The sequence below is a fragment of the Strix aluco genome, chromosome 4 (assembly GCF_031877795.1).
Source record: "Strix aluco isolate bStrAlu1 chromosome 4, bStrAlu1.hap1, whole genome shotgun sequence".
In the NCBI taxonomy this organism is placed as follows: domain Eukaryota; kingdom Metazoa; phylum Chordata; class Aves; order Strigiformes; family Strigidae; genus Strix; species Strix aluco.
In genome coordinates this window covers 14,151,277-14,175,738 of record NC_133934.1, presented here as the reverse complement: position 1 = coordinate 14,175,738, position 24,462 = coordinate 14,151,277, and the positions used below count along the sequence as shown (strand labels likewise).

At 41.0% G+C, this 24,462-nt stretch overlaps 2 protein-coding genes across 6 annotated transcripts in view; one reads left to right on the top strand and one right to left on the bottom strand.

The window, feature by feature from the left end:
• The window catches only part of EVC2 (EvC ciliary complex subunit 2), an 81,479-nt gene extending 64,548 nt beyond the window's left edge, over nucleotides 1-16,931 (bottom strand). For 3 of the 4 annotated variants that reach the window (XR_012623026.1, XM_074822110.1, XM_074822109.1), the window contains exons 1-4: nucleotides 14,384-14,928; nucleotides 6,885-7,045; nucleotides 6,314-6,379; nucleotides 1,503-1,689 (exon numbers count right to left, since the gene is read on the bottom strand). Coding sequence is in view for 3 of the 4 variants with exons in the window: in XM_074822110.1 (XP_074678211.1) it covers nucleotides 1,503-1,689; nucleotides 6,314-6,379; nucleotides 6,885-7,045; nucleotides 14,384-14,390 (421 nt within the window). In the remaining variant the exon portion in view is untranslated. Of the gene's footprint in view, nucleotides 1-1,502; nucleotides 1,690-6,313; nucleotides 6,380-6,884; nucleotides 7,046-14,383; nucleotides 14,929-16,913 lie in introns of those variants that run through there. The other variant, XM_074822108.1, reaches the window with a different exon arrangement.
• Nucleotides 16,932-17,517: 586 nt separating this feature from the next.
• EVC (EvC ciliary complex subunit 1) overlaps nucleotides 17,518-24,462 on the top strand; it is a 60,609-nt gene continuing 53,664 nt past the window's right edge. For both annotated transcript variants that reach the window (XM_074822107.1, XM_074822106.1), the window contains exons 1-3: nucleotides 17,518-17,757; nucleotides 21,395-21,505; nucleotides 24,243-24,326. In XM_074822107.1, coding sequence (XP_074678208.1) covers nucleotides 17,587-17,757; nucleotides 21,395-21,505; nucleotides 24,243-24,326 — 366 coding nt within the window. In that variant the 5' untranslated portion in view covers nucleotides 17,518-17,586. The remainder of the gene's footprint in view (nucleotides 17,758-21,394; nucleotides 21,506-24,242; nucleotides 24,327-24,462) is intronic.

Sequence of the window (24,462 nt, the reverse complement as noted above, 5' to 3'; positions counted from 1 at the left end):
CTTTTCCCTTCTGACACAGCAGATGCCCCACATCCAGAATAAACAGTTCCTGGCCACATGAGCCCAGCAACATCCTTTGTATCTGCTGCCCCTAAGAATTCAAGCAAATTTGGCTCAGGATCTGGAAACTGGACTAAATGATTCCTCAAGCTACTGAAAACCATCATGTTTTGACTGATACTAAAACTTGACATATTTAAAAATAATTTATTTTATAAAGTGGACAGCCTACATCATAACCAGTAACTGGTTGATTCTCTTCCTAATGAAACCAAAGACATATCTGACTGAGATTTCAGCTGAATTTTGATCCACAGTGCATTGGAGCACTGAAAAATTATTATGGCTAACATGCAGCTTGACAGTACATAGGTCTTTGTAGGCATAGTCTTTCTGCCCAGCCCTAGTGGCTCAGTCCAAGACTGACATAAAAATGACGAAACCTTAAACTATGCAGAAATCTGTTCTGCCAGATTTTCCTCCACTTCAGTATTCTTCATGCTGATTCATGCAACGTATATAGGCTGGAAAAGCTATCTTCAATTCCTGATTCAGTAATTACAAATAAATTAGATAACTGCTCCAAGTTGGTTTACTAGATCAGCTCTGCAAATCATTTTTCCATTTTTTCTCAGGGATCATTCTTTCTTAGGAACCTCTGTTGAGAGCCAGCAATTCCCTGACGCTTTCAAAAAAGAACAGTCCTGTAATCAGTACCACTACTTACACTGCTGTTATTAGAAATGGAGTCTGACTATCCATTTGCAATCAGACAGCAGCCCCAGGTCTACTCATTTCCCTTTCCTATTTGGATATCTCTCACTAATAAAACATTATCATAACCCTAGATATTTCAACCATAAACAGGTATCACTGAACACTTCTGAAGCTCCAACAGAAATATCATGACTCTCAAAAGCAAGCTGGTAATTTTCTATGTGCTTGGACTTAGGGAAAAGGAGATGAAGAAATCAAGAAAGGTTAAATTTTATGAATGTGCAATGATCCAACTGCTACCAAAGGAAAAGACTGACTCCAAGAGTGGATTACTTGCTTTGATTTTATAATTTGTTCAGTTTGGGGAGAACAGATACTGAGAAGAGCTGCCTTATTTCTGATGAATCATTATTGCCTGCTTGCACGGACTTTTGCAATTCCAGTGCACCTCAATACTGCAGCAAGCCAATCTGCCACGCTTGGCTAAAGGAAGACTCGTCAGACACGATTAAAATGGCTTGTGCAGCAGCTTTTAAAATTATCCAAAATGAACTACAGGGGCTTACTTCTATGCCTGGGAGATCAGAAGCAGTTCAAAGGTGGGAGTCAAAATGGGAGTTAATAGAATTGTAAACTGCAGCACAAAACCTTTCCCACAGTTGTTCACCTGTATTAACTGATAATTGGAGAAATTACTCCACAAAAATAAATAAATAAATATCATGATTTGAACTGATGCTCTTCCACAGGTGTAATCAGGGGTATTTCCCCACAGATTTTGTTACCTTGCAAGAATCTTTTCCTGTAAATCTGTATGCCATCGGTGGTCTTATTACCACTGTTTTTTTGAACATGTAGACCAGTGATATTGTCCAGGACCATAAGATCTGTAATGTTTGGTGAGAGCAGCATGTTGGTGTTATTAATCAGAAGTGTAATGTATGCAGTTTGAGGGTCATGTTCAACATCCACCTGAAAACAGAAATATTAGTATTAATGGTGCAAAATGGCTATATGTGAATCTTAACAGCAAAATGCATAGTCTTGATTACCAATAAAAGTTTATTTTATGTGTAAATTTATTTTCTGAAGGCAGTGATGCATATTTGCATACCTGCAAATGGCGCCACACTCAGTCTGATCTCAAACTCCAAAGGAGATTTTAATCTTTGGTATGTCAAGCTGTTGCTTGGACACAAAGGGACAGAAAGCCGATGTAGGAAACCCAGCTCATGCAGAGCCAGAAGTGAAAACAAGAATCTGAATATCCCCTTGATACCTCATACAACGCAGAATTGGATCATAACTTTATAACCAAGGTCTGGAAAACTCTTTGAACTTCTGTACAACAAGGATGTTTCTTTTGCAAGCTGCCCTTGCTGCAAATTCATTCTCTCCATGCAGTTTTGGTCTCTATTTCCCTTTTTTCACAGCAACCATATTCTCCGAAGGGTGTCGGCTGCCTCAATTCACCCTTCCCATGGGAGGGCTGATGGAGCCACCAGTGGACTTGGAGTTCATGGCTCTGCTTCCAGTTAGTGGTGAAACACAAGCTAATCATCAATCTCTAGCAACACACACTCACGTGATTTTATTTACTTATTCCATTAGGCCATTAACTCTTATTAGGTAATTATACCCTCTAAATTAAATTACTTTGAGCACAGAGTTGCTTACTGACCTCTCACCTTCCAAATTGCCTTCCCCTATAACTCATATTAAACCAGAACTGTCTAAAACTTTATTGGATTTATGATATGCTGGCCATGATGGTGTATCAGGTTTCTAATAATGACACCAATTAACACTTATTTAACTGACTGTAGTATGATTCAGGATGAGCTTTTCTCTTTTTTCTTCCTCCTTTTTAGGAAATGTCTACTCTGTGTCTGGACACAGGCAAATATAAACAATAAAGCAGCCCCCACAGAAATGAGTTCTAAAAATATGAATTGTGGTAGACTTTAGAAATCACACCAGAGTTTATGGCAGCCACAAGATTTGACATATGTAGTTATGATTTCATTGTGCACCATTGACCTCTGCATTTCATACTAATTCAGTATAGATACAGATTACAGTTTTAGGATATCTTATGAATCAAGGAAATGAAAATGTTTATTGAAATTATTATTGCTTGGTTTGCATTTTTCTATTTAAGTGACAATAATTAAAGTACATTTGAATAAATCTGTTTATATAATTCTCCTTGGTATACTACACCAAATTTTCCAAACTCATTACAGCAAGTTCAACCTCAATTGTGTTAAACAAAGCTTGTGAAGGAAAAAAGCCAACTATTTATTGTACTAGATTCTGCAAATAATTGTCAGCATGTATAACAACAGTCTTAATCATATTTGTGAGGAAAGCATTACCAATTTCATATGTTTGCATATCATGAATTACACCCCAACATTCATGAGACTTAAAATCACTAAGTATTAAAAATGTGATACATTTGGGGCAGAGTTTCTCTCTCCTCATTTCTGAACTGGCCTGACACAGTCAACATGGCTTTCAACCTTTCCTGTGGAGTCACAAAGGCTAGAAACTTTCTTTTAAAAGCACAAACAAAATGAAACAGGAAAAAAAGCCTCAAAGCCACATAAAGAAAATACAAAGCCACAGAGCAGAGACCCTGACACAATCACCAAAACAAGAAAACACACCTTGAAAGACGCAAGGTTCAAACTGCATGAGTTGTTAATACTGTATTATGCTCCACAGTAAGTGTGGATGGGCTTGTGCAGACAAGTGTATGCACCAGCAAAAGAGGGAGCTGGGGAAATAGAAAACCTTTTTCCTTCGTTCATTTTCCCATACCTTTCCCTTGCTCCTCAAAGCAAAAAATGAGGATTTCAGGTCTCTTCCTGTGCTTCTAAGCAGGCACAAATATATTCATTTACATTTGGGGAGAGGGAATATACACAGTAATTTTGATAAATTCCTACAATAAAATAGGCAGAGAAAGTAGCATGTGCATATTCACAGGCAGGTGCAGAAATATGGCAACATTAGTCCTCTCCTTCCCCTAGACAGGAGATTTAATGCACAGTCCCACACACTGTTCATTCTCTTTCTCAAACTAATTTTGCACTTTCTCTTAATTTTGTTTCATTTAATAAAATTTTTAATTAAGTGACTAAACAAAGCAACCCTTCAGAGGTATCCCAACCGTACTGCGAAAAGTACAGGTGGCCAAAAGGTCACATTTTTTGCATTTCTGATTAATATTAAATACATGGTTTGCATTTGTTCTTTTTGACTGGCAGTCAGTTTTAAGCTAAATTCAAAAGGATTTGAAAGAATTTGGATTCTTTTCCTGACAGCACTGGAGAAAGCAGCAGATGAGAATCAAGCAGTAGGGAAGCTCTTAGGTTTGACCTCTCATAGAAAGAACCTCCTCCATACACCACTGCCATTGGGATCAGTAGCCACTGGATATCTCCTCTAAGTTGCTCCTCTAATTTGCCTGAAGATGTTTCCTCTTGTTTTTGGAGGAGGCGATTATGCTGCCAACCATCTACAGGAACTGAACCCAATGGCAGCCACTGATGATGCATAAGTGCATACTCCATTTTTCCTCTGTTGCTGAAGCACACCATATGTGTCATTACCCCCTGCAAGTGATGTCACTTCAGGTACCTGGGAGAGTGGAGTGAAAAGAACCACAGCAAGAGCAAGGACATACTAGGAGAAAAGAGAGGAGGATGGAATTGCCATGGAAGTGAATGGAATGGAGGATCTTTGGGCATAAGAACAACTAGAAACAGTAAAGGAGGATCATAGAATCATAGATGATCTGCAATGCGAGAATGCTTAGGCGACTGAGAAACGAGACAGGTAAATGTGTTAAAAGCCAAACAGTCAAATTTAAAGATTTACTACAGCTCTGCTAAAGATTATTGTCATTACGAAGTACTATTACAGAAAAGTTCATGTCGTACTATGGAATGAAGGTCTTAAAGGAGCACATTTCTGGAAAGAAGGAAGGGCGTGGGTGCTGTAAGCACAGGTAAAATTTAAACATTAAACATTAAACATATTAAACATTTAAACATATTTCTGAGCTAAGGTATTGTAAAAATCCTGACTCAAAGTAGTAAACATATGTCATCTCCATGCTCTGAGGAGCCACTCATGGTAGGAGGAGGAAAATGTGCAAAATTCACTTGTTTTCCATTTAAAACAGCTAAAGACCACCATATGGCCAGTCTGCCTCTTAGCAGGAAAGCATCTGTTCAGACGAATTAGGATTGAAGTAGATGACAAGGTAAGCAAAGGAAAGTAAAATGAACTGCACTTGGAGGTGGAAGACAATCACATACAATTGCATAGTATTTGGTAATTTACAATTAATAGCACTGCAAAATTATTTTCTGATAATCCTGGCACCTACAACTGATTAACTTTGACCTTGTACAGAAGGATTTCACAATTTTTAATGAGTCTATGTGAGGCTGTCCTATGAATAGCAGAAAAAAACCCATGTAACTCTCTTAAACTCTTGTTTCTGAGAGGCTCTGATATAAAAATTGGGAACCTACAGCCAGAAAAGCAGAAGGTTCTGTGATTCTGCTTCTTATGTCTGAAAAGCTCACTATTCAGCCTCATTAATCGTGATATGCTCCCATTTCAATAACAACATTATAGGTAATTAGTGCCACGAGATATGATGCATATTCATTCTTCCCTATGCAAATTATCCAGTGCAAGTTATAATGTCACCTGCTCTGTACTAGTTACTGAACTCTTTACCCTCATGCAGCATTACAGTGGCTGGATTCAGATTTGTCTTACAGTTGGATGCACTTTCTCTCTCCAAGGGACAGGTAAGCTGAACTGCCTCCAATTATAAAAATTAAGTCTTGCTTCATCCAGTGTAAAAAAAAAAAAAAAAAAAGGAAAGGAAAAATAACAGTCTAGGTAAATCTATCAACCTATGCCACATAAAGTAAAAATAAAATGGAAGGTTTAAAATTTCCTTAGAGTAGGGAGGGGTTTGCTCCTCAGAAGCATTTTGCATGAGTCAAATGAAACCTTTTTTTCATTAAATACTATGCTGTAGCTGAGTCCCACTGAATATGCAGACTATGACACACTGGCTCTTCTATGGCTGTGTGACAGAACGCCCACAGACACAACAGGCATCAGGAGGCTCAGTGCCCCATCCTTTGAAAGGAGTCCATACTTGACACAGTAGGGCACCCATGGTTTTGCCAGGAATGTAGCTCAGAAGGCTCATCGCATTCTCTAAAGAAGTTTGACTCTATCTCTGCCCAGGCTTGTGGCTGATTTCTAGAGTTCACTGGGCTTTGCCCATTTATAGTTCTACAAAATCACACCAAGGTATTTATTTTGACCACAATCCAAAATCCCCTGAAGTTAGAGAAGATTCCACTGACTTCAGTTTTGAAACAACAACTGCAAAACTATGCCTCTTACAGAGGGTGAGACCATCTTAACATCAAAATGGACATTCTCCCAAATACTCGGCACAGGCACAATTCTGCTCCCACTTTTTAAAGGACAAACTTCCTACTTGGGTACAAACTTCCTACCAAATTAACAAGACAAATGTAAGAAAACTTACCACACCACATTTCTGAAGGGTTATTCCAAATCCAGAAGACATTGACATATTGGACACATCTTCAGGCTGTGGAGAAAAGGGAAAAGTCTACACAGTGTATGAAAATATAATTCACAAACTGCAGCACAAGTTAAATTATGTAAATAATGAAATGAGAAAAAAAATTTAGAGGTATTCATCACCTTCAAATCTAAAAGCTTTGTTATCCCAACAGTTAATCTTTTTTTCTATTCCAAATGTGTATGAACTACTTATTCCCACAAGTAATTACTAGTATCTTAATTGATACATTCATCTTTTGGTTATCAGAATTCCCTAACAAAACTATGCACAAAGTTCATCAGACTATGCAGATCCAGAATCAGCAATCATATAGCTGTATCTGTCACAATAACTCCTTGGAAGTCTCACAACTAGTTGGTGTTGCTGAAGCCATCTCAAGTGAACATAATTACCTGAGACAGAATTAGAAATATACTAATTGGATAGTAAATTCCCAGCAACGTTCACTTTTGATATAATTGGTACAATCCTTACAAATATTAAAAGTGGAAAACCATCTTTTACTGACCAGCTGGTGGTTAACAGAAGACTCTCGTTTGAACAAAATCTTCTTTGTCCATGAGGGTATCAAAGCAAACAGTGAGTGGCTCCACTGATCATCCGAGGCTGCAGAAGTCAAGAGCTGGTGAGGGGCTTCACTTGCTTGAATGACCAGAGGTAGGGGCATTGCTGAAAACCAAGGCAACACTCTTCATTAGAGCTAAAGCTGGCTCCTGTGCTGCGGCCACTTGCCGCAGATTCCAGCCAAGGATGGGGCTCGTGGTACCTGGTGCTCTGTGTGCATGCAGCGACCAGCACGCTCTCCCTCAAAGCACTTAAAATCAATACAGGTAACAGAGACATGAGGCCAGACAGGAAACAGAGATGGGATCTGCCCCACAAAACCTAGCAGGAGTTAGAACAAAACTGTTTCCTACCTAGGGAACTCACATATGCCCCACAGAAAACTTTTTGCCACCTAAATGTAAAGCGTCTAATGCATGAATTAAAAGGTTTCAGCCTTAAATCAACTGTTAATATTTTCGGTGCAAAGAAATTTTCAGCAAAGCATAAATAATTGAAGCACTCTACAACATGAGTGGCCTCATCACTAAGGGTGTTCTGCTTCAAAGATACAGTTTGCCAACTAACCATTAACCATGTCAATACATATTCAGAACAAAAATACTTCCCAGTTGAGTAAGGGTCTCGGTTACATTTCAGCTGGAGTGCCATCAAATCAAATGCTCCTCAATTTAGTGATTAGCAATAGAAATGCTATCTTATACTCTTATATTTTTATGAAAGGTTAGTCCATGATATCAAACAAAATTATAAGAACAGTTTTGAAATCATATCACTTATCTACTAAAGTAAAAGCACCTATGACATTAAAAAAGGGAGCTTATACTAAAAATCAATAATTTAATATACTAAATTGCCAAAATCTAAAGCTGCTGAGTGAAGAGAAAAAGTCATGAAAATTTCAAAATGATAGTTGGCTACGTTAAAGAAGATACTCTTTTTCATTCTTTGCATAATAGTTCTCATTTATTACTTATTTTTAAATCCCATATTTTAATCATTAGCAATATATATTCATATGAACAAAAACTCATTGAAAAGCAAAGATTTTGGGCAAATGACATTTTTCTATAGTTTTCATTTAAAAAAAACCTCTTATATGTTAATATGAAAAGCTGAAGATACTAAAATCTCATTAATACGAGAGGAGCATTTTTTTGAAAAGACACTGCTTTGTTGGAAGAATATAGAGAAATACTGTTAGCTGTAAATAAAAAAGACACGCACAGAGCATTCAGAATTGGGCCTGTAAAAGAAAGGCCTATAAAGGGCCTTGAAGCATTGATGCACAGGAATCATTGAAAAGATTTCTATTAACAATGAGTGGGATGCAGTCCTGTTGCTTACAGAACCCAGACAGGCAAGTGCACCTTGGGGAGCTTCACTGTCTTCCCAAGCCAGAATAGCATGCCTTTTTTATACTGGTTTATATTGGACAAAACTGTGGATATATGGGCCAGGAAAAGCTAGTTGTTTATATTTTACAATCAGTTTTAATTCACTTCTCTTAAGTTTTACTTAAATACTTAAACCACTGTTAAACAATGCAACAGACTCAGACTAATTTAGGGACTGTAAAAATAACAAGGTAAACTTGGTGAGAACAGTAATATGTATAATTACAATACCAAATGTCCGCTTATCTCTGGTGTTGGAATTTTTTCAGCGCAGTCATGCATGGCATACTTCTGTTTCAAGACTAAGCAACAGCCCAAATCGCTCAGGATGACACCGGTGCTGAATTGTAAGTTGCAGTACAGACCTACTAGTTACCACTCTGAGCCCACCTGGCCATTGCACTCCCCAGCAGATCCAAGTATCATACTATATCCCACCTCCAATGGCTCTAAACCTATGTTCTGACAACTGAATCAAGCCTCTTTGCAGTCTGGTATAGATATATCCAAACACTGAAAAAGATTCATTTTATATTTGTTATGTTTCTCACATATTAATGCAATTGCCATCCCACTCCTATGGAGGTAGAGCACCAATTCTCCTTTTTCTTTTCTTGCTAGACTGCAGGAGGTGCACCTTCCTTTACAGTAAACAGAAACACTGATTGAAGACATGGAGCTTCTTTGTAGGGCTTCGTAAGAGTCAGAAGTCAAAATGGCAAAATGTGTGGGCTGGGTTGAACAACTACTGCCTTGAAAGTGCTTCTTATTTAGCAGATCATTTCCTTCTGAATTTTGGATGAGGGAGGTCAGTCAACAAGAAGGGGGTAATTGCTTCATAAAACATCTTTTGTTCTTGTGCCCTATGCAGCATGACATCTCCATCAGCACATCCAACTGCACTTTTCATGTGACAGCAAATCCTGATACTCCCCTCTGGAGAGTATCAAGTTCACAGTAACCAATTTAATTAACTGATCATGTTCTTTGACTCTGAATAAATCTCCGGATTACTAATTACACAGATGAGTCTATTTTCAAGTTGTGCTTTGTTATCACTTACAATCCTGAAGATAATGTGCCAGTTCCCAGCAGCAGTCTCCAAGCATGTTATTTGGCTGCTCCATCACCAGTAATTGGAGGTTGGGGATTTTGCAGGTTCTTGACATTATGTTAAGCAGCCTCAACACTGATGATGATTACAAGTATATTTCTGCAAATTCACTTGTATCTTCCCAGCACTCAGTGGAAAGTTTTGCTCTAAATAGATTCAATCAGTGTGATACATGTCCATACACCAACACATGTCACTGCCTTCCTCCATATTTTTTCTCATCCTTCCCATTAATTTTTAACAATATAGGCTGTTTTATAATACCCTGGTTTCCCTTTCCAGTAAAGCAGCACTTTTCTATCCCATTATTTTTTGTAGTATTGACTGTCAGTCAAATAACTTTTTCCTGATGCACATATATTTGTCACTAGAACATTATACAGCTCAATGCAGTTGACCTGCAAGAACACAACTCTTTGCCACATAACTTGCTGCATAATCTTAACATCAAGACAACATAATTGTATTTATCAATTCTCCTGCTGTCTCTTTTCAGAGAAGGTCCTAGCTGGATTGTAGATGGCTAATGACTGCTTGAAAAGCTGGACACTGACTATCTGAGAAAGGATGGTACGGGCACAACACATTCTGTGGTTTTCACGTCTATTCTAGATTTCTGTTCTGAAATTGTTTTAACAGATTCATCTGCGGTTGGAAAATACTAATACTTGACTTCTGAGGCCTTTCACTAACAAGCATTGAGCTTTCTTTTGGATTTCTTTCTGTTGCTCAGAAGTGCGAGTGCACCGTTATCAGTGCCCCTTCAGAGGTCCATCCCAATTCTGACAGTAACACTCCGGTCTCTGCGTTCCTTCCACTCTATTTTCTTCTTACAGCTTCAATCTCTGCCATTTTTCTGGCTGTTTTCAGAAGAGCCATTATAAGAGCTGCAGAGTCTCCACTTCCACTAGTTTCTAAATGGAAACTATTCCCACTCCTTTTTGAAAGGGAAACTTTGCAAAGCAGGGGAACATTTTCAGGTTTACACACAGCCCAAACAATCCCCTCTCTGCTGGGCTTGCCAGGCTGCCACCAGGCACCCCCAGAGTACAGCCCCTCAGGCCAAAACATTTCCCAGCGAGCAAACCAGTAGAGCTTGAGGCTTAATCTGGGGCTTTCCTGCAAACATCTCCAAAAATGCCAAGTGAAACAGTTCATCAAAGAAAGGCAGTAATTTCACTTTGAGATGTGAGACAAGATCACCATCTTTAAGATGAAATTTTGTTTAGTTTTCCTTAATTAAATATTCCACATTTTTACAATTTATTATCAAAGTGTTAAATATTTTATCTCATTTTTAATTAGAACATTACTAAAATGTTTTCCTGTGATTTAATCCGCCATAAACCCAATATAAACAGATATGCCAGAACCCTATCTTAAACTGCATATTCCTAGCTAATTACCAGTGTTGCTAGGTCTACTTTGTATGAATTACAAAACAAAAATGTGAAAATAAATATCAATATAGCTGAAACACCTGGAAGACTGGTGTAACATTTTACCATTCATGTTACTGTAGCATTCACTCAGTCCCACACATGTGCAGTGCCACAACAACATGAAATGACAAATGCACAGTTGATCAGAACAGTCTCTGCTATTTAATGCTGTTCAATTTTCTTTGCTGTTCTCCCCAGGCAGTCATTTGCCACTCCTCAGCTTTGTGCACTACTGCTTGGGTGGTGATCTTTTGCTCTTTTGGACCTCCAGCAGCCACACTCAAGACACACGTAATACACTTAAGAAGGAGAGCTCCCCACTCCCAGCTCTCTCTCCATTCACTTGCTGCTCAGGGTGTGCAAATGGAGAGAGGATCCAACCTGGCACAAAATGCACCTACCATGTCGAGACTGTGGCAACAGTGGGTCTGTGTTCATACCGGTGGGGGGTGGAAGGATGGGTATCTAAGAAAAGAAACTGTCCTATCTTTGCGGTCAGCATACTGTCCTTTGCTAAGAAACTGGTTTTGTGTAACAACAGGGTCCTCCAGTGCTAAAGCATGAGCCTTTACCACTGGACTAAATGGACTGAGTCCTGAACATGGTAGTGGCACAGATGGACCACCATTAGAAGGGTAGGTGTAACACTATAGTGCCTTACTTGTTCTTGATAGAAGTTAAGGTGAAGGTTATTCTTGCCCAGGGCAATTAAATAGGATGATACAAAATTAAAATAGTCTTACAAGAGGTTTGCAGCAAAGACTCCACTATGTCCTTAAGGCACCTGTACCTTTACAACACAGCCTAACCTGCCAAATTATAGTAGGGAAGTGAAGATTCTGACAAGTCTGTGAAATGTCAAGTTCAGAATTTAAAATTACCTGACACTGAGAGGAAAAAAAGCAATTCAACTAAGACAGTCATTCTGATTTTTAGCTCTCAAGGGCTGCATATTTCAAGTCTCATATCTGCAGTCTGATTTGCTTTACCCCAGAATTTATCAGAAAAGCTCTGAATAATCGTGCTTTATTTCAGTGGGGAAGAAAAGAGTTAAATATAGTTGCTTACTATATTTTTTTTGCTGTTGTTCTGAATTATTCCCTGTCCTGAAAACCAGCCAGGATACAAGATCCAATTTGAAGTCCTTTCAATTACACACAACAATGAACAGCAAAGGTAGTAATTTACTGTATTTCAGTTTTGAATGTTGCCATTAGCTTTTCTTGTTACAAAGTCAAAGAAACTATGGGCATCAACAAGACAAAATGAATCTACTTTCCTGGCCTGTTTTGAGTAAGTCAGAGCAGACTTGAACATAACTCTCAAAAATCCATTGTGTTTCCCAATCACAGGGCTATTCTGGGATTGTTTTTTCTCATCTTATCCAGAAACAACTCGAAAAAGCTTACAACAGAAGCCCTGAGATCAGTGTGCTGCCACAAACCGTTTTACTTCAGCACACTGCCATTTTCAATGACAAAGGTTTTATGCAGAAGTTCTGATCTCGCTGCTTTCCTTGAGAATTTCCTTCAGTAAGAAATAAGAGTCTAGTACCCTGATTAAGCAAACCACTAAAAACTTAGCTTCAAATATGTTAAAAATTCATGCTTATTAGAACGGAACAATTCTTAGTTATAAAATCAAGCATACAATTCAGTGCTTGCAGCAGCCCCTCATTTAACACACGTATTTACCTACTAACAAAACAGCAGTTACATAGAATCATCTAGGTGGGAAAAGACCCTTAAGATCAAGTCCAACCATAAACCTAACACTTCCAAGTCCACTAAACCACGTCCCTAAGTGCCGCATCTATACGTCTTTTAAGTACCTCCAGGGATGGTGATTCAACCACTTCCCTGGGCAGCCTGTTCCAGTGCTTGATAACCCTTTCGGTGAAGAAATTTTCCCTAATATCTATTTTAAACCTCCCCTGGCACAGCTTGAGGCCATTTCCTCTTGTCCTATCACTTGTTCCTTGGGAAAAGAGACTGACACTTGCCTCCTTTCAGGTAGCTGTAGAGAGCAATAAAGCCTCCCCTGAGCCTTCTTTTCTCCAGGCTAAACAACCCCAGTTCCCTCAGCCACTCCTCGTAAGACTTGTTCTCTAGCCTATTCACCAGGTTCACTGCTCTTCTTTGGACATGCTCCAGCACCTCAATGTCTCTTTTGTAGTGATGGGTCCAAAACTGAACACAGTATTCAAGGTGTGGTCTCACCAGTGTCAAGTTCAAACATACCATCACTTCCCTAGTCCTGCTGGCCACACTATTTTCAACCACTAATAAAAAGACACTGCATGTCAAAACACTCCAATTGCCCATTTTGCTTTAGTGTCAGAAGGTTCTTCTGAACTACAAAACTGCATGCATTTCCTCTCTCAGTGGACTGCACATTAATAATTTGCAACCCATCAGAAAGCATGATGTGAGCAGCAAGGATGACACTGAATAAATATAGGAACAAAATAAGGAAGCTCAGCAAATCTGAATTATTTGCTTTCATATTTAAATTAATAAATTAATTTGTGGATTAGGCATGGCATGGGACAAAGAAATTAGAGGCATCTCACTAGATGACTTTTCAGAGTGTGTAATTTCTTGGCAAATGCATGTCATGAAATCATCTCTTGGGGAACAGCAGCCACAGGGGGGGTCTATTTCAGACATTGCATTGCTCCTGTTAATGTGCTGTAAGAGGATGTCGTAATCTTTCAGGTTACCTTTCATCTCCACTACGCTTGGGTGAGGTAGCACACTATTTATTATAAACATATAAAGAAAATAAAGACCAGAGACTCAGAGAAACTAAGTGATTTGTTCAAATGTACACAAAGAGTCTTTGACAGTCAGCCTTCAGATGCAGCTCCTCCAAGCTGTAAGAGACTTCTCTAAATATTGGTGTACCCTATTTCAATCAGATTAGGCAACTATCACTGGAAATGCTCAGTGTATGAGACTAGTGACAAGTATACTTTATACCTACTGTAAACAGTATTAGCATCCCAGCAACACTTCCAGACCCTCTATGTCTAGGAGTCTTTCTTGGCCCAGGACAAAGTATATTAGCTACTGTAACTGCAGAGGTTTTTGAAAACAGCTTCAGGAGTAGGTATTGCAACAGTGTCAGTAAATGCAGAGAGGTTAAATTAGCTTCTGAAAAGGAACAAGGTCTTGATCAGCTTGAAGTAATACAGGTTTTTTACAACACTGGGAATGCTGAGCATCAGAGGGTGCTCCCCTATGTCATGTTTAATGAGGAAAAAAGGCTCCTCCTGAAAATTATTCAGATCAGGGTACGAACTGATATCTTCTCACAGGGGCTCCATTCTAGATGAGCTGTTTAGGGAGCCTAGAGCACCCTCATTCCTAACTTCTGAGCAAACACTCCCCTGTGGCCCAGCACCAAGAGTCCCACTGATGACAGTGGGCCACCAGGGCCCAGTTCCAGCCCCTACAGCACTGAAAAGAGAGAGAAAACAGTTACATACCTGTCATTCCCAGACATCCCACCTCTTTTTCAAGCCACAGATTATCTTTAATAACCTAGAGTTAACACAGAAGAGGGCAATTATAAAAAAGAACTATTTTCATAAATATCTAATATTGAACTCTTATGCTGAATTTATGCTTCACAATTAGACAGAACCCTGTCCCACAAACCCTTGACTTTCCCAAAATTAATTACCAGAAGATACACAACACGGCTCTAGAGGTCTCCCACAACTTGCTAAACAGTATGAGGCTCTGCTGTCTCCCAGTATGGTTATGGTCGCTTGGGGCTCAAACTGTACTTACACTTCATATTATCAGGCTGAGCCTCTGCACAATAGTGGATCAGGAGGGTTTGCTATTAGTTTGTTCTTATAATCTTTCTTTGCCATTTTCAAAGGCAGATGAGGACACAGGAAAATCCAATCACTAGAAGTCGACAGGAATGTGTCCATATTGGGTGCTCAAGACTACTGATATTACATTCATTTTTCCTTTGGAGCATTACATGGAGCCTTTCAAAGGGACCACAGGCTAAAAACTGCAGCTCACGAGGCAATCTGTGACAGTATCCCGCCTGTGCCTAGACCACAGAGACTGCTACAGAAATCACAGCTCTAAAATGTCAGTAAAAGAAAAGTGTCTTTTAGGATTGTTAATGCCCAGAGTTTTGATCTAGATGTAGTAGTCATTTCATTTAATAAAAATGCTTCCTTGCAGAAGATAATACAGAATGCTGGCTGATTAACATGAGTGATGTGACCCACACTTGCTGTTTCGGTCTGTTCTCAAGCATTGAATGTGAGTAACCTTAAATACTGACTTATGTCAATAACACTGTTGCAGTACAGCAAGTTAGGAGCAATTTTCTTCTTTGCCTGCTCAGGGAAGCCATCAGTTTGATTATTGCTAAAGCTGTAACTTTAGTTAACCTTGTGTGCTCTTCAGATAGGGCACTTTCCCTCAAAACAACAGCAAATGCAAGACGTATCACAAATGTGGATGCATCAGGAGTCCTGGGTTTTAAGTGGTGACTGCTCTGGAAAACAAGTACATATGGGATTGGAGGCAGCTCTTGTGGAAGAGAAAGAAAGGACAGAGAAACGAACACAAGCGCGGGAACATGCAGCACACTCTGAGAAGCCCCGGGATGCAGCTCTGGGAGGCCCCAGGCCCCCAGCTCTTTGCTAGAGGTTATCTGCAAATACCTTGTACAGCTCTCCCTGCACTCCAGAATCCTTGAACAAAAACTGAGTTATGCCAAAACTCTAACGCCGTTATTAATTTCTTCTCACTGGTTAAACAATCTATATGACCCTGAATTTTGAGTAGCCAAGCATCTCAAGAACACAGAAAACCCAGGAAACTCCAGTGGCAAACTTAAACAAAAAATTGTCTGGTGGACAGAGAGATATACATATATGTATGCATTTCCATATGGATATGCAGCAGTAGAAATCTCATGTTAAAAGGGAATTAACCTTTGCCAGATATTTCTAGAGCAGTTTAGAGCTCTATCTGCATTAAGGAACTGTGTACCAGTACACTAAACGGATGTAATGACAGCAGTGTAAAACACTGATGAAAATACAAAACACCGATACGATGGTCTGTTAAATGTTGAAATAAATCTTGCTTATAAATATAAATCCCAAATATTACCCTTATGCATTATATCAGCATAAATATGAATGTCAATGTTAAATGTCAACAGTTCCTTTGTAAATGAGCCTGTAACAAGAGTAGACAGTGGTCTAAGCGTGCAGAAAGGCACGCAGAAAATGTGGCTTGCTAGCCAACAAGCTTTATTCCTAAGAAATCAGTGTACAAATGGCTCCTGATTTCCACAGACTCCAGGCATTTTATTCATCTGTGGTTTTACAACAGCTCATGCACAAAAATCTACAGTGCTCGTATGTCCATGTGCGTCAACTAAAAATGACATTATAGCACCCCTTGTTTTTTCTTCTGCCTTATCTGACATTCAGTTCTCAAGAGTCTGCACTGGAAAATACAGTCTGGATGTTCAGCACAATTCTTCCACTCTGCTGCAGAGTGTGTCCATAATACCAGAGGGCATCACAAGGGGCTCTGCAGGGGCAAATAGTGCCAATTCTATGGGCCAGCACTCCCATCATGCTTCAAAAGTAATTAATTTAATGCAGTAATATTGCCAGCAGACATTTTCCCAAGTTTTACATTAATTTATTTTTCTGGTGGAAGAATAAGGCAGGGTGTTGGTTGTTTTGTTTTGATTTTTTTTTTTTTTTAATTTTCCTGCAATACTATTTCCTACTGATTAGTCTTCTTGTACTCACACCACAAACTAATTGCTCATAACTCGCTCCATCCCCTACCCCAGTCTCAGGTGTTCTCCACATGGGCAAAAGAAAACTACGTTGGCACATTTTGAGAGAGCTTGATAGATAAACAATGAAACATAAAAGCTGTATCCTAAACCGCTAGTGGCATTCCCAAGAGCGGGCTGACTCCAGCGGGCAAGGGTGCTGTGACCGGATAAAAACGCACCAAATGCCCAGGCGCAGCCTCTGCCGGCACGGGGCACGCTGCGGTGGCCCGACCACGCCGGCCCTCGGCCGTTTTCAGGCCGCTGCCCCCAGACCAAGTGCCTGGGAAGCGGCCGCTGCTCCGCTGGGCCGCCGCTCCTCCAGCAAACCCCGCCGCGGGGGGCTCGCCGCGCCCTCGGCCGCGGCCTTCTCCTTCGGCCGCCATCGGCCGCCCCGGGCCCACGGATCCGCCACCCGCGCAGCGCCCGGCGGGCCCGCCGCCTTACCGCAGCCGCCGTCCGACCGCAGGGCTCCCGGGGCGGGCCCGGCGCCCCGGCCACCTCCGCGGGGCTCGGCGGGGGGCGGCCCCCGGCCCGGGCGCGCCGGGCGGCCGCTCCGAGGGGCGGGACGGGCGCGGAGGGCCCGCCGGGGAGCAGCGCCGGGAGCAGCGCCAGCAGCAGGCCGGCCAGCAGCCGCCGCATGGTGACGGGCGGGCCCTCCGCGGGCGCGCAGGGCTCCGCGGAGACTTTCCAGGCGCTGCCCCGCAGCCAGACCGGGCCTCAGCCGCCGCCGCATCCATCCGCCATCGGTCTCCTCCCACCGCGGCGCGGGCGGGGCGCGGGCGGCGGAGGGGCCCCGGGCAGCGGGCCCTCCCCTCCCCTTCCCGCTCCTCTCTGCGGGCCGGGCCGCGCCCGATGGCGGCGGCCGGGGGCTGCTTGCGGGCGGTGGGTCTGCAGTTCTGGGCTCGCTCGCTGCAGGCGCTGCCCGCTCTGCTGGCCCCCGCCGTCCTGCTGGGGCTGCTGCTGGGCGCCGCCGCCGCCGCCCTGCTCTGCCGCTGCGCGCTCGGGCCGCGCCGGCGGAGAGAGGTACGCGGGGCCGGCGGGCGGGGGGCTGGCCGCCGGCCTTCCCCGCTGCCTTCCGCCGCGGGGAGGCTCGGGCCTGCCTCGGGGTGAGCAGCTTGGAGGAGTCGAGGCCGGTTTGTGAGGGGCGGCGGCGCCGGCTCGGCTCGGCCCTGCCCTGCCCGCGGCGCGGGGCGGCCGGCGCTGCCCACGCTGGGCCGGGGGCCCGGGGTCCGGGCGGGCCGCGGGGCGAGCGGCGAACGCAGCAGCTGTGACCGCGAGGAGGGGGGGGGGGGGGGGGGGGGGGGGGGAGCTCGGTGCAGTGGTCGGTGGGGAGCCCCGTAGCTCTTGACACACCTCTGTTGGGAAGGATTTTACTGCTTGCTTCGTTTAAAAATTCACTGAAACAAACAGGCTGACTCAAAAAAGAGGCCGGTCTAGGTATTTATGTGTTCTAAATATTGCCCTGCTGCCCTGTATTTTTAACATAGGTGACCCACTAGTTGCCTCTCCCAGCCATCACTTCTTGGACAAGGCTGTATTGCTTTTTAGGGGATAATGGAGGGTGTACCCGGCTTGCAGAAACTTTGTGAGATAATTGAAAATAAACACTTAGTTTCCATCCTAAACCAGTAAGAACAATCCAGTTTCCAAAACATTTTGCGAACTTTTCCAAAGTTCATTTTACAGACAGCACAAGCAGAGTATTAGTACTAACCCACAGCAATAACTGCACTGAGGGTACACACATACATACATACCCGAGAAATAAAGGAGACAGAACACATCTTACAGTTTCTTTGATGCGAAACCAACAGGGTTTTCTAAAGCATGTGATTTTGTTAATAACGTACCTGTCTTGCTGTTTTAAGGGCTGTGGTGGATGGTTTGTATCTCTTTATTACATAAAGTGTTGGTTTGGACTTGAGGATTGCAGAGGTAGCACATACCCACAGAACTGCTACCAGGCAGACATATTTTCTGAGAATTGTTATCGACTTGCGCTTCTTTCTCCCATCGTGTTTAGTCCCAAATCATACTGGATTGACTGGATGTAGCAATGGTTGACGCTGGCCTAGCTGGGAAATCTGGAACCCTGCAGAGCATTCCGCTAACCTGCAGTGGGGGGTCTGGTTTCGCTTGGTTTCTAACCACACTTTTTTTCAGCTATAACAGCTCTGCTGCGTGTGCGTATCTGCTAGTGTTGATCGTCATTAAACATGACATAAGAGAAAAATCCTCTTGCTCCCCACTGCTTTTATGTAGGAGGATTGAAACTCTGTTTGAAGCCATGCTTTAGCCTAGTAATGGAGGCACTTCAAATGCTGGATCAATGCATCCTGTGCAAGTGCAAGCCTCTTTGATTCAATTCCCATTTTCCCTGCATTAATAGGTGGTATCTTTATTGTACTGCCACTACCAACTCAAATATAGCCATGTACAATTTTATCCTTTATGTCATTTATGTCAATAGGGAATAGAAGCTGTCAGTTCTCTCTGGCCCAGATCTTCAGATGCATTTAGGTGCTTAAATGCCATTAAAATCAATGCTGCTGCGGTAAAAGTGGTGTTTATTTTGAAAGAAAAATAAACTGCTTGCTGGTGCATACAGAGCACATTGCAGGGTGGGCAGATTGTGTCTTATGGGTCTGATTTCCCAAATCAAACAGGGCTACCATAGGCTGTCTGTGCCTGTTCCTTCTTTGTACTGTCTGCCTCACCGATGCTATGGAGCAAGCCTGTTGTGTGTGTGGCAGGTACTGAACTGCACGTATTACAGCCTTCTGTATCCAAAATAAAAGCAGGGATAGTTTACCTGAGTATGCCATATTCCTTCCCAAGCAGCTGAGTTATCCTTGCAACAGGAGCAGGGCAAGTACCTGGAGTCCGAAACACCACAATAAGCCACTAGCATTTGTCACTTGGCCCCAATTAATCGCTATTCTACAGATCTCAGCCTGAATCTGTGGAACTTAAATGTATGCAGTTAAGTGCCTTATTGGTTTGATGGTCCGTGCATAGGACGCACTGGGATAGTTATAAGAAGAAACCTTTACCATGATAACTTCAGACCATGTGGTGTGTCATAATACATTTCTATCAATAATATTCTCCTGTTAGAGTAAAGCGTTGCCTGGAGACTCTTGTGGCCCTTTGGGTTGGAGCTTGTCTCATTATGGTATTCTAGTAGATTAGCCTGATGAAGTGTTGCAATAATTACAGTTAGACTTAGTTTCATTCAATTTTTAATGCTCTAAAATGGGAGCTCTACAGCACTTCAGTTGCTAAAATAACAAAGGACATAAATGGAGAGGAAGACAATGAGATTAGAAATGTTATCAGGAAAAACAAATCCTGGAAAAAATGCAAATGCTTTTAAAATGATAGTGTTGGAGATATAAAGGAGTGAAAAGGAATACTGGATGAATACGAACAATTGGAGAAAACAAGAAAAGCAAATTCTCATTTTGGAGTGGCTATAGTGTGAGGTACAGTTGTGAACTCAACGTGGCTACTTCCACAAGTCTCAATCACTCAACCTAAATTTTGTGAACTTCTGGTTTGGGACAAATAAGTGAAAAGATTGCTGAGGGAAACTTGTAGCTGTTCTTTTGTCATAAGTAGATTTTTAGGAACTAGCATCTGCAGTTCACCATGTCTTAGAGACTAACCCAAGAATATGATCTGTATTACTGAGCATTTAAATTCCAGAGAGGTGATAGAGGCAAGTCATAAGGAATGAAATGTATTCAAAGGCTGAGCAGTTCACTATATTCTGAGAAAATGCACTACTCTATATACCAAGTGGCCAAATAATTCAAGGGGAATCTTTCCATAAGACAGTTACATGCATAGTGGCTGCAGCCATATCATTAGACTACAGCAAAAAGCCATCAGTGGATTGAAAACCTGAAAAATAATTTAAAAAGTAGTCAAGGTAGGGTGGCTGCCATCTTTTCCTTCGCTAAAAGAATTCCTTGCAATGCTGTGTTTGGATGTACTGACCAGCATTAGTATTATCTTTTGGTCTCTCTAGTACACAGGGAAGATGTGTACAGGAGAAGGTTTTGTTCCCACATAGTCTGTGTCCATACCAGGGGCTCTGTATGTGTATTAGGGAAGTAAAGGCCAATGATATGGGCTGCTTTTGGGGAAGGAAGATGGTGAACATTTTCTTATGGTTATTTCTTCCTCACAGAAACTTTCCCACACATAAAACTTCGTTTAGGAAGCTTTTCTCATAGCTGGGGAACAAAAATACTTGGCGTTCTATTCATTGCAGGCAATTATAGACAATTTTAATTAACTTGCTTTAATTGAGAAGTTTGAACTCAGACCGTGAGCTTGACTCCATAGTCAGTAGTAAGACGTTTTGAGAGCAGATGGATTGATTTGACATGTTTACACCCTCTAACAATATTTCAGATTAAAATTCTACTTCTGCACTGATAAATCAAATTCATAAAGTTCATTAAATTATTCCTTCTCAAATAGGTAAAATTCTCATTAATTTTCAGCTTGTATTTTTCCAGAATTTTCAACTAATACTGAAATAGTTTTCAGGACAGAAACATGAATGTATCCAGGCTGCTGTCAAAGATGTTTCCAGTGAGTCTGCGTGATCTTAGTGTTATATTTTATCTGTTTTCTCTCGGAAGTTCAGAAGGATGATTCCCAGAGACTTCTGGAAAGCTTCAACTCTGATGAAAAAGAGCACACGATCCTGAAAAATAAAGCAGAACCCTACACATCAAAAGAGGAAATGGTGCTGGAGGTAAAGCTCTGCTCTTGGTGGATGTCCATTTTGCTGCATGTAGCAATGAGCTCATTCAGGACCTGATCCAAACTGTCTTAATTTTCCTGGATTTGGAATTGAGCCCTTAAAAAGTGTTCAGAAAAAGTGTAAGAAGGAGAGTGAGAGTTGATGACTGCTTATGAATGCAACCATTTCAGGCACTCATTCCCCGTATGAATTCCATTTCTCTTGGGATATTTTAATCAAGATCCTGAGTTCTTTTTGGACAGGGGCTTCTTTGGTTTTGTCTCTACATTGTCCTTAATTTCAAAAGGCTGCTGGGAAAAAGTAACACTGTAGACATAAGAAAAAGTTCTTAAGTACTGAAATCAGTGCTGATAGTTGATAGTGGATTATTTCCTGGAGAAGGAGATTTATTAGAGAAATTTCGACAATAACAAAGTTCCCTCATCAGGTTCAATCTAGAACAAATACTTTTTTTCTAAAGCCTCCTTAAAGGCTCCAACTTCTAAAGCCTGTACTCAGTAGAGGGAGAAATCATAAATGAAGTAAAATGAGTATGTTTGCAAACAGCAGCATCTTCAATGGCTTTCTCACATAGGAAGTTCTCCCCTCAGGCACCAGCTGAAGATACAGTGCAGAGTTCAAATGACCACAAGTACTGAAACACCATTGTGGTGAGCTGGGATTCAAGGACAATTAGAGAAACAATTTGGAAAGAAAAGTAGGAGAAGGTATAAGCTTATAAGCTTAACCCACCCTGAGTCAAAAATTCAAATAACTTTTTTGGTGTGATAATCTCAAAATAACTTGAGAACCAGTTCTACCGTGTAGTAGTTAGGTCACTGCCTTTCACCCAAAGCTGATTTGAGTACTCTTGGTGAAGCTAAAGGTTGTGACTTAAACCGCACATTTAAAAAAAATGTGCAGTTCAGCTAACTCATTCAGTCTATTATAGATAAATTAAATACATGCAGAAAGTGTCAGTTAAAGTCAGCCGGTCTGGAGCTTAGCTTGTAACAAGGACAGGTTTCCAGACAAAGAGAAGATAGACATTATTGTAAACATTTTATCATTGATTTAAATCCTGGCAGGTAATTAATCTTCAGTTTTGTGATCAAGAATGGTGATGAATCATGGTTGGTTATTTTGCTTGAGTTAAAGTACAGCACACCAAGTGAGATGGATTAGATACTCTTTTGGAGTGTAAATCCTGTAGGAGAATTTATTCGACGATATAACTTTATGCATAGTACCAGTCCTTTTGAAATGGGATCACGTGTTTTAAGGGTGATCATTCACAACTATATCCATTTCCCAAACATGTTAGCTCATTTATTACACATTAAGAAGTAACCTTGTTATTTGAAGGGACTTTCTCCCACCTATTTGTCTAACTACTAAGTTATTTTTTTTTCTATTAATTTGTTCCAATTCCCAGAGGCTTTTGCTGTTACTAGCATCAAATTGGCAGTTCATGAAGAAGCATAGGTGGAAAATGCTTTTAGTTATGTTAGAGCACTTAAGGAAAACAGGTATTTTCATTCTGGGACCTTCCACATCACAATAATACCATAATTACTGTATTAATAATAACTGTGTATTACTCATGCCTGCTGAGAACCAGAATGTGTTAGTTCTAGCACACTGTGACAAGGCTTTACGGCTTTAGACTGCAGCTGCTCTGCCTCCAGCCATTGCAGAGCAATAGCTCTGTCGGCTTCTGTGCCTGGATATGTATTGCAGCAGTGGGACTGTTTGGTATGAGCAAGTGTTTTACACCCTGACCTTGTGCTTTTAACTTTATCAGTAAATCCAAAAATTACTTCTGGAAATAAATGAGATGGAGATGAAAAGGTACAATGATAAAAGAGTCTAATGAATGACGTAGTTTGCCCTTCTCTTCCCATTTCTATTTTTAGACTCTATTAGTGCTTTGATATTTCCTAGAAAAATCTATATAAAGAAAATTGCGTTTTGACAAATCAGATTCTTCCATTTCATGTGACAAAACCAAGAAAGTTAGAACAGGAACTCTCCTAAAGCTTGGATTTAAACATTCTATCTGTTGTTTATAGCCAACCTTTTATTAAGCCATACATAGTCTCACAAAACAAAGCTGATTATCCCATTGTTTCAGTGCCTAAAGCAGTGGCTAGGAAAGAGGAGGAACAGAAAGTCAGATTACGTGATATAGCAGATTGTATGAAAAGAATGCATTATCTATAAAAAGTTCTTTGGAAGAACATTGATATTTTCTCTAGATTATAGGTAAGGGTTGTATTATAAAAGTTCTGCCTGGAAAAAATGACAACTAGTGTTGTTTATTGTTTATTTAAATTGAAAGATGGAATTTATAGGCATAATGATATCTGTGGAGCTTATGCTTTAGTAGTTTCTATTATTAAGATAATTTCAGTCTCTCATGTGAAATCTTTAGTTGCTGCTAACAGGGAGGGAAAAACCTGAAATGAGAATACTTGTGAGTACCAGCTATTGCCTATTTTCCCTTGCAGGAATAAAAGTATTTTTGAGCTGTGGTAATGACAGAGTTCCCTTTTCTGGGTTTCATACTCTGAATGAGTCTTACAGAAGACTTCTTGTGCCAAAGCAGAAACAGTCAATAAATAGTTATCAATAGGAATTTCTAAGTTGTGTAACCAGAAGGGGAACCAGAAGGGGCACGCGATTCTTAGAGTGAACAACTGTTAGTTCTGCTGCTGTTCCCAATGATTCTCTGTTCTTTTCCACACAGGAAAGTGAGTCTCCTCTGAACAGTAACGTCACAGCATTTGCATTAAAGGCAAAAGTGATCTATCCCATCAATCAGAAATTTAGGGTAAGGTTTTAAATTCTACTTGCAAAAATTAATGACAGTCATTCTATGTCAAAGTACATTGCGGAGTCAAGTAATGGAAGAAAACTTACTTCCAACCTGCTTAATAGGGATGTTTCTTTGTTTATAGTCCATTGTC